The sequence below is a fragment of the Phyllostomus hastatus genome, unplaced genomic scaffold (assembly GCF_019186645.2).
Source record: "Phyllostomus hastatus isolate PE091 unplaced genomic scaffold, TTU_PhHast_1.1 phas_contig_477, whole genome shotgun sequence".
In the NCBI taxonomy this organism is placed as follows: Eukaryota; Metazoa; Chordata; class Mammalia; order Chiroptera; family Phyllostomidae; genus Phyllostomus; species Phyllostomus hastatus.
This window is the reverse complement of record NW_025333889.1, coordinates 2,389,475-2,399,007: the sequence shown is the minus strand read 5'-3', so window position 1 is coordinate 2,399,007 and position 9,533 is coordinate 2,389,475. Positions and strand designations below refer to the sequence as shown.

General features: G+C 61.5%; 1 protein-coding gene across 2 annotated transcripts; it reads left to right on the top strand.

The window, feature by feature from the left end:
* The first annotated feature begins 643 nt into the window (after nucleotides 1–643).
* Nucleotides 644–9,024, top strand: ACKR3 (atypical chemokine receptor 3). Of its 2 annotated transcripts, none has more exons than XM_045845677.1 (2): nucleotides 644–718; nucleotides 7,140–9,024. In XM_045845677.1, exon 2 carries the CDS (start codon nucleotides 7,192–7,194, stop codon nucleotides 8,278–8,280), a length of 1,089 nt encoding a protein of 362 aa, XP_045701633.1. In that variant the 5' UTR covers nucleotides 644–718; nucleotides 7,140–7,191; the 3' UTR covers nucleotides 8,281–9,024. The 2 variants fall into 2 exon arrangements, with proteins under 2 accessions (XP_045701633.1, XP_045701634.1); XM_045845678.1 differs by lacking the exon at nucleotides 644–718 and adding an exon at nucleotides 5,112–5,159.
* The last annotated feature ends 509 nt before the right edge of the window (nucleotides 9,025–9,533 follow it).

Below are 9,533 nucleotides of genomic sequence, written 5' to 3'. Positions count from 1 at the left end.
AGTCCTTGACAAATAAAAGAATCCAAATACGATGTGCTATAGAGGGTCTTTCCCCCGCTCGGGGGGTCCTACCATGTGCCACCGATGGATTTCTCCCACTCCAACTGCGACTCCCGCGTTGGAGGAATTCACAAAGAACACCCAGGCGGGGCAAACCAGCGCCCAGGTTCAGGAGTTCAGAGCCTTCGTATGGGGAGCAAAGTCTTCCCCCGCCCCCCCCCCCCCCGCCGCGAGGCATTCAGAGGGAGCTCCGGGCGCTAATGGGATTGTTCAAGATACATCTGAGACCAGATAAATATTTGACAGTTTCGCAAAGCTCTGGGGTCCCTTCGCAGTTTTACTTCTGCGGACGCGGTCCCCAACCCCTCTCCCCCCGCCGGGCCAGGGACCTTGTGGCTTCATCGGACTTTGCAAGGGGAGGAAGCTGGGGGTTTTCCAAGGGCGCGCGGGTGCGGAGGAGCGTCGCTGGAAGCGGCAGACAGACGGGGGTTCACAAAGGGGGGGGTGCCTGTGTGTGCGTGCATGCGTGCATGCGTGCATGCGTGTCTGCATTTGTGTTGGGGGGGGCGGGCGGTGCGGAGATGAGGGCTGCAGAGCTGCCACCTAGAGGCGCCTCGCCGCGGTGTATATATTGCGAGTCCGCGGCCCCGGAGCTCCCAGTCGCTCGGAACTGCTCGGCCCTCAGGCGGGGAGCGCACGAGCCGGAGCCCGCCGGGAGGTACGGAGACCGTTCCGTCTGCAGCGCCGGTGGGAAGGGGGCGGCCGGGAAGCGGCGAGCGGGGCTCCTGCTCTTAAGCGGAGGGGTCTTTGTCGGAGGCTTCTTTCAAATCGCGGGGGGCGGGGTGGGGGGGCGCTTGGGAAGGTGCAGGTCAGCGCTCTGAGAGCCGGGCAGCGGGTCGCCTGGCTGCATGGCAACGCGTGGCCGCTGCCCCGGGGAGGGGAGGGGGCACCTCTCCCTGCAGAGCGCGAAGAGGGCAGTTTCCTGCGGCCGCTCCCGGAGCGACCTCTCCGGGCGTCTGCTGGATTTAGGAATCCGGTGTTTATTGGCAGCTGCGGGAATGGAAGCTCCAGGGAGCCCAGGGCTCCGCCAGAAGGTGGACGGTTGGTTCTGCTTCTGAGAGTTGGCATGGGGGGCGGGGGGGCTGCGGGCCACCCCGCTTACCGGGTTCGCTCCCGGCACCTCCCTGGGGGGATGGAGTCCGCTGTTCACAGGCACTTCCAGAAAGATGTGCGCTGCGTTGGGGGAAGCAGAAACCCGGGCTGAGCGTCTGCGGAGCCGCAGTGTGTTTGAATCCAGGGCTTTGCGGGGCGGGGCGGGGCGGGGTGGGGTGGGGGGTCACGGGATTCTGGAAGCCAGAGAGCTCCAAAGCCGAGGGTTGAATACAGCTGGCTCTGTCTCCTCGTCTCGATGCAGCGCATCCCTGACCATCTAATTTCTTGTTCTCTGAGAAGGTGTTAAATCCAACTTCAGCGGCAGGGAAAAATGTGCAAGTCTAAGATTTTGTAATTTAAATATACTCTCCAGGTAAAACGTAAATTCTGCTCGATTTTGTGAGCAGGCTGGAATACTCAGGAGGTGTCTCAGAGGACGGCTTTGGAGTGAGGTCAGAGGGGTGGGCGAGCGTGACTTGTAATTTCCAGACAGAATGAGAAGTTGTAAAAGTCAGACTGGCTGTCTCTTCCTTTCTTTCTTTCCGTTTTCTTCCCTGCTCGCTCTCTTTCTCACAATTCATTAGCTCACAACAGAATAATTACGTCTTCCCAGAAGTGGAATGCCACCACCCCCTCCCCGCAGAAATGGTTTACGGCCCTTTGAAAGTTCATTCTGCAAAGTCTCCGTGCGATAACTTCTCGTTCTCTTCTCAGCCGCAGATGCTGCCTTTATTGATGCCAGGAAAAAGCCGAGATCAAATAGTCCTGCCCAGGGAAGAGAGCCGGGACTGGGGGGCCTGGCCGCGCTCTGCATAGATTGTAAAGGGAGGCGCTGCCAGCCGCCTCGCCTCGCTGCAGCACCAGCTCCCTCCCGATGCAGGGCCCTCTCAGAGGCACCGTTGCTTGCACGTGGGGGCTCGAGCTTGGAAACAATTTGCTCTTTTTTCTCCGGCTCTGCCATAAACACTTGACTGTGCACAACTGCGGAGCTTGATGCCACAGCCTCTGGGGCGGGGGAGGGGCCTCTGGGTGGAAAAACAAAAGAAAAACAGACGTGCAGGTGGGAAGGCAAAAGAAAACGGGAACGCGCCTGCCTTTTGCTGCCCATCTGATTTTTTTTTTTTAAAGGGGCGTGCATGGCAATCAGAGTGGAAGGGAGCTTTGGGGAAGCGGAGAGAAAGCAGCTGCCCAAGCTTCAAAGGGAGGCAGGACCTCCGAGGGGCGGGTCTCCCGGCTTCGGCAAACCCTGAGAGACTTGAGAAGGTATTAGGGTTTCCAGTCAGGCCCCGCACAGGCCAAGTATAGGCTTTCTGGATGGAAAAAAAATCCGCGCGCACACACAAAGAAACAAACAAAAAAACCTATTTACTCAGGAACAGTGGCTTTTTGTGTGACGTTCTAGGCAGACAGGCTCTTGTTTTCCAGGGGACACGCGGGAAGTTGGTGGCAGTTACTCGGGCCTGAGGGTGAGGGTCAGTCTGTGAACCCCAAGAGTGACCGATGGGAAGAAAACAACCTTAAAGATTTGAGGACGTGCGCAGTTTTTTTCCCCCAGCGAGTTTGCAGGCCGTGAGTGGAATTGGGGGCTGGGAAGTATTTGCGCTTTAAAACCCAGGCAAGTGAGGGACTTCGTTTTTTTACTGTCGGGAGCAAAAATGGCACCGGAGTGCCTTCCAAGGGAGCGGCCCCATTTAGAAACGGTCAAGTGTTTTTAAAGTCCAGGAAATTATAGCTCCAGGGCACGTATTTGCTATTAAATAAAGGCAAGCAAAAGGAGAAAGCGACAGGGAGGGCTCCCTAACGTGGGCTACCTGGAGGCAGTCCGCAGGGGCAGTGGGTGGTTTTTGTTATGTAAGAGCCTGCCCATTTAGAACTGGGGGGAGGCCCGCTATTGCTTTGCTATCACAGTGGTGGGGGCATTGCGCAACTCTGCAGCGAGCATTCTCCGAGCCCCCAGTCGGGCTGGAGGCTGACCCGAGTTCTCGTCCAAGTGCCCCAAGGGTAGAGAGGCTGCGACGGCCTCAGGTGGCGGCTCGGGACCGAGGCCGGCTCGGGGCAGGTACAGGAGCAGGGGCAGCTGGGGGGGCGGGCAGCACACGGGCAGGGCTTGCCCGCCAGAGAGCTGGCACCCCCCCCCCAGGTGTCTTCCGGCACCAGACACCTCTGCGAGGGTCTTCGCTCCGTTTGCACAGCAGAGGCCAAGTGTCTTCTGTTCTCCGGGAGCCCTACTGTGTGCACCCAGGGAGAGCGACAGCGGCTGGCTCCCAGCCCGGCTGACCGCCCCGGTCCTCAGCGGGGTGGAAGTTCCAGCTCTGGTTACACTCGGCCAGCCCAGGCGGCGGCCGGGGTGACGTGGGACTCTGGCTCTGCCCTGCTGGGTGCCACATGGCTTCCCTGTCAGATGGCAGAACACACAGGCCGGATCAGGTTTCTGGGTGTGGGGTTCATTCTGTCCCCCGATACTTCCGTGGACGGGGGTCCCCAGTGTTAACTGACTTAGGTCTGAGGACCCCGGGGGCATGTGGTCTAGATCTGAATTAGAGTAAGGCTTCCTTCCTTCCTCCCTCCCTCCTTTCCTTCCTTCCTTCCTCTTCCTTCCTTCCATTTTTTTGAGTTCTCAAACGACGCAGAACATTCTTTACTTGCGTAAACCAGGATCCCCCGGGGCTACTCCTGAGCGTGCGGTCAGGTCCCGTGCTTTCTGGTTGCGTGGAACTGGCAGACACCCCGCTGCCCTCTCCGCTCTGGCCGCAGGCGCCTGCCGGGGCTCCAGCGTCCCTGGGCTGTCCCGTGGATTGACTGCAGGATCGGTAACAAACCTCCACGGGGCAAACACAGAAACGCCAAACCTCGGTCACGTGCAACTGCCTCAAGCCTCTGTAGGGCCTGCGGATTCTCCCTCCAACTGGAGGGCAGGCCAGCCAGGTAGAAGGGGCGGGGCAGTCCCAGGGGCAGGGCTCTCCCGGGAGACTCGAGTGCGGTTCCCGCTGGACGAAGCCTCTGGAGCAGACAGGGGCTGCCGGCCCGAGGGGGCCGGCCCGGCCTCCCTTCCCAGGTGCACCGCAGTGAGAGAAGCCGAGCAGGCCATCTTGACTGGGGACAGCACGCAGTGGCTCCCGGAGCTTCCGCCGGGGGGAGGACAGTGCTGAAAGCCCATCAGGAAGGGCCCCTGTAGGCGGAGGTCCTGAGCAGCCCAGGGACCTCTGTGCATGCGGGTGCCTGCGGGTGCCTGCGGGTGCCGGGGGCCCTGCCTGGCCCGCATGCCCTGGGGGCGCCTTCCAGCCCGAGCGGCCCGCCTCCAGCCGCCCCTGCGCCCTGCCACCTCGCGCCCCCGCACACCTACCGGGTTTGTGTCACTTCCGTCCTCAGGAGCCTTTTCAGCACCGAAGCCACCACTTGCTCAAGACCCTTGTGGCCCCGGCAGGGACAGTCCCAGCCTGACCCTCAGCCCCGCCCAGCCCCCACTCTTGCTTCCAGCTCTCCTTTGTGGGGGGCTTGGCCCTGGCCAGGTTCGGTGACCCTCTTTAAGGCATGTCCCCGGTCACCTCAGCTCTCCCTACTTCCTCTTCGAAAGCCCCCATGGGCTTCAGATCCCCCCCTCCTGCTTCCTGGCCTCCTCAGTTAGCCAGGCAGGTCTGGGGGGACGCGGGGAGGGGGGCGGGCCGTGGTCCTGCTGACTCACTGTACCCCAGAGCATAGTCCGTCACAGAACAGCCGCCCCAAACATTTGGGGGCATGGAAAGGGGTGACAGCGGCATCTCCACTCAGTGGGGACTTCACCTCCAGGGACGGTGGCCCCAGATCTCTGGCCTCAGGTGCCCGGTCAGCTCCGGCCTCACTGACCCCTCAGGATTCATGGGCTCTGGGTTCACTGGGCGCCTGCGCCAGAGCAGACGACTCGGCCGGCTGTGTGTGTCTGCACGTAGACGGAGGAGCCGTCGGGGGCGGGGCTTGAGGAGCAGGAGACCCGTAAACCAGGCCGGGACTCGGCGGCGTGCGGATTCCCGGTAGGGCGGGAGGAGGAGTGAGACACAGCGGACACACACACGTTTGTTACTCAGGGCCAGAGGGGCTGAGGGGTTTGTCGGGAGGGGCCTTCCATCCAGGTCTGTGGTGGGGAATGGCCGACGTATGGAAGGCGGTTTGGGTGAGCGCTGGCCAGGTACCTGAGCACTGGGCTGTCTGTCTAGGGGGAGAGAAGTTTTCTGCGGGCTGCCCCGCCGCCCCATGGGGACACTGAGCTTGGAGGTCTCCACCCCCAGCCTGCCCCCCAGCCTGCCTGCTGCCCCTGGGCAGAGCCTTGGGTTGCGGCTAAACACCGCGGTGGGGGGGCGGTGCTCTCGGCTGCTCTCTCGTCCTCAAGGCTACTTGGTGGCTGCGTCAGGAGCCTGATAAGGAGGAGGCACGTTGCCCGGGAGAGTCCTTGAGGACAGAGTGGGGCCCTTCTGCCACGTGGGACTCCCGGGAGGGGACAGGGCCCTCTGCAGGCCCCAGGGAGGAGGGCGGCGGGTGGGCGGGCTGGCGGGTGCCGGTCCTCCTCTGCAGGCCCGGGTCAGGCTGCTGCTGCCCCTCCTGGTGGACACGTGGCACCATCTGCGGGCGGGCGTCAGGCAAAGGCTCTGCAGATGCCAGGTGACCGGTGAGATGGAACCGGGCAGTGTCAGCAGAGAGGGGACGGACGGTGACTTCCCGGCCTTTGCTCTCACGCGGGCCTCTGTGGCCCAGGAACGTGGACTGTGAACCTGCACGGGTTTCTGGGACATTCCTGTCTGTGCTGCAATTTACGTAGTTATTTTATTTTTCAATTACAGTTGACATGCGATGTTATATTAGTTCCAGGTGCACAGCCTCTTGGCGAGACGTTCACATAACGTATGAAGTGATCCCCCAGAAGTCTAGCAAGCACCTGGCACCCTACGTGGTTGTTGCAATATTACTGACTGTATTCCCTGTGCTGCACTCCACGTCCCCAGGCCTGTTTTGTCACCGCCAATGCATACTTCTTAATTAACATTTACATAATTCTGGATGTCGTTTTCCAACCGCACAAAAGTTTGTAGAGTCAGAACTGCAATCCCTGCTGTGTCCCCTCAGCCCAGCCTCCTGGCCCGGAGCTGCAGACACGCGGCGAGCTTTCTCTGCGTCTTGACACGCACACACACAGTCCCAGGTGAAAACGCACCTCGCACCCGCCCTTTTTGACACGGGGGAGACTGCTCTGTGTGTACGTGCGTGTGTTAAAGCGCCCCGAGTTGCGTGTGTGAACGCCGGTCTCTCTGTTTCCACAGCTGAGTTACGTCGCAGACGCCCAGCCACTTCTCCACCGAGGGGTGTGCTCGTCCTCAGGGTGTTTGCTCGCATGTAATCTGTGCTTCAGCCGGCGTTCTTGCCTGTGCACCAGGGAACCGCGACTCTCTCTCGCGAGGAAGGGCCTGGGAGCTGTGGGGTCACAGAACTGGAAAGTCCTCTATTCTGAGGCCCCCTCCCCTCCGGTCAGGAAGCCTTTGTGCAGACGCGACAGACAGCCTCAGGGTCTGCGGCCCGCCCTGCAGGCTGCGGGCTCTGGCCTCGGGCTGGTTTGACCGGCACCACCGAGGCGCCACTAAGCCCCGGCCCGAGCGTGGCTGGTTGGTTCCAGCAGCGGGTGACGGGCCCCAGGGGGATGAGGGCGTGTCCCCAGCCCTCGCTGGCTGCTGCAGGGGAGCTCACACGTGCATGCACAGAGAGCCCTCAGCTCTGTGCCCTGGACGAGGGGCCCCCCTGCTGAGGCTGGAGGGGAGCTGGGTGCTGGTGCAGGTTCCTTTGAGCGCCGTGTGGTCTTAGGTTCCGGGCGTGTTGGGTTCGGTTTTGCAGAGTTCTGTCCCAGTCGTCTGCTCTGCAAAGATTCTGCTGCGCTGACGCGTGACACTCCGGGGCACACGGGGCGCTGGAAAGGCCTTTTGACCGAAACGCGCGAGTTTCCTAACGAAGCGATCTTTCTCTCGCAGCTTTGTGGTCCGACTCCCTGCACAGGCGCCCTGACCGCAGCCCCCCGGCACCATGGATCTGCATGTCTTCGACTACGCGGAACCGGGGAACTTCTCCGACATCAGCTGGCCCTGCAACAGCAGTGACTGCATCGTGGTCGACTCGGTGACGTGCCCCGGCCTGGCCCACAAGAGCGTCCTGCTCTACACGCTGTCCTTCATCTACATCTTCATCTTCGTCATCGGCATGATCGCCAACTCCGTGGTGGTCTGGGTGAACATCCAGGCCAAGACCACCGGCTACGACACGCACTGCTACATCCTCAACCTGGCCATCGCCGACCTGTGGGTGGTGGTCACCATCCCGGTCTGGGTGGTCAGCCTGGTGCAGCACAACCAGTGGCCCATGGGCGAGCTCACGTGCAAGGTCACCCACCTCATCTTCTCCATCAACCTCTTCGGCAGCATCTTCTTCCTCACGTGCATGAGCGTGGACCGCTACCTGTCCATCGCCTACTTCGCCAACGCCTCCAGCCACAGGAAGAAGATGGTCCGCCGCCTTGTCTGCGTCCTCGTGTGGCTGCTGGCCTTCTGCGTGTCCCTGCCGGACACCTACTACCTGAAGACCGTCACCACCGCGCCCAACAACGAGACCTACTGCCGGTCCTTCTACCCCGAGCACAGCGCCAAGGAGTGGCTGGTCGGCATGGAGCTGGTGTCCGTGGTCCTGGGCTTCCTCATCCCGTCCTGCGTCATCGCCGTCTTCTACTTCCTGCTGGCCCGCGCCCTCGCGGCGTCCGGCGACCAGGAGAAGCACAGCAGCCGGAAGATCATCTTCTCCTACGTGGTGGTCTTCCTGGTGTGCTGGCTGCCCTACCACGTGGCGGTGCTGCTGGACGTGGTGTCCGTCCTGCACTACATCCCCTTCACCTGCCAGCTGGAGGGCTTCCTCTTCACGGCGCTGCACGTCACGCAGTGCCTGTCCCTGGTGCACTGCTGCGTCAACCCCGTGCTCTACAGCTTCCTCAACCGCAACTACCGCTACGAGCTCATGAAGGCCTTCATCTTCAAGTACTCGGCCAAGACGGGCCTCACCAGGCTCATCGACGCCTCCCGGGCGTCCGAGGCCGAGTACTCCGCGCTGGAGCACGGCGCCAAGTGAGGCTGGGTCTGGGGGCGCGCGTGCTTGCTTTCGGCTGGGCTCCCGGCCCCCTCGTCCCCGGGAGCGGAGTGAAGGGCTTCGGGGCTGGAGCCCCGAGCGGTCTGAAGGCGGGACAGCGTGTCGCCGCGCTCCCTCCATCGGTCGTTGAGGCCAGCCCGGCGGTCGCGCGCGGCCGTGACCCCGACGGGGCCGCGCCGGGCGGGGCCGCGGGCCGACGGGGCTTGCCTGCACCTCTGTACTATAGCGCTCTCTGTGTCTTCCTGAAGGTTTTCTATGGCGATTTGTATTTAAGTGCTCAGACTTTATCTTCTCACTTTCGGCGTTACAAGTGTATTCGAGAGTTTAAATCTATCTTACCTGTTGTACGGAAACGCTAATGCTGACGTGTACTCCGTGTGGTCGTGTGAAGGCCAGGTGGCCGTCAGGGTGGGCGGAGGGCGATGGGGACCGTTGGCTGCTGGGGGGTGACGGGCGCCCGTAAACGTGTAGACACGCCCCGGCCTCGGCGGACACGTTCCATGGACCGCACTGCCGCGTGTCCGCCTTGCCCCAGTGCACGGCCCGTTTCCGAGGGCGACGGTGTCTGCGGGCGCAGCGAGGGGACGGACACGCAAGAACACAAGACCACGCCTGGCCCGGGCCGCGGCACCATGCCGCGGTCACGCACCGCCCCGGGTCCGAGAGTTCTTTCCGTCTGTAAGTTATTTTTTTAAAAATAAAGGTTGTTTTTGTTTTTCCTAAAAAGGCATTGGAGTCTCGGTTTTCAAAGCATGTCCGGTATCGAGGCGGCGTGTGTGATAGTAACATGCACACACACACAGCATACACAGGCCACATACAACGCATGTATTTTTTAGTAGAGTTCTATTATGAAGGCAAAACCCAGGGGGTTCACTCGGATGAAACGACCTCAAAGGAAATCGCTGAAGCGCATTGAGTGTTTCGTTTATTTAAAGAAATGTTTTCCCATCATGTGTCCGCGGGAGGGGGATGGCCAGGAGGTGCTGCTGTCCACTTGGCACTGGAGACTTCCCACTGGCTCTCGGCCCGAAGGTCCAGGGCCCAGGACTCACGTGTCCCCAGGGACACAGGTCACAGCTCCTGGGCCCTCCGTGGCTGAGGTTCTGGGGTTTGAAGCCCCACTGCCCCCTCTCCTTAGAGGAAACCCTCCCCTGAAAGAATAGCCCATCAGGGACCCTCTCCTTGGGGCCACGAGGAGGGTGGATGGACGGAGAAACCTCCACCGGTTTGAA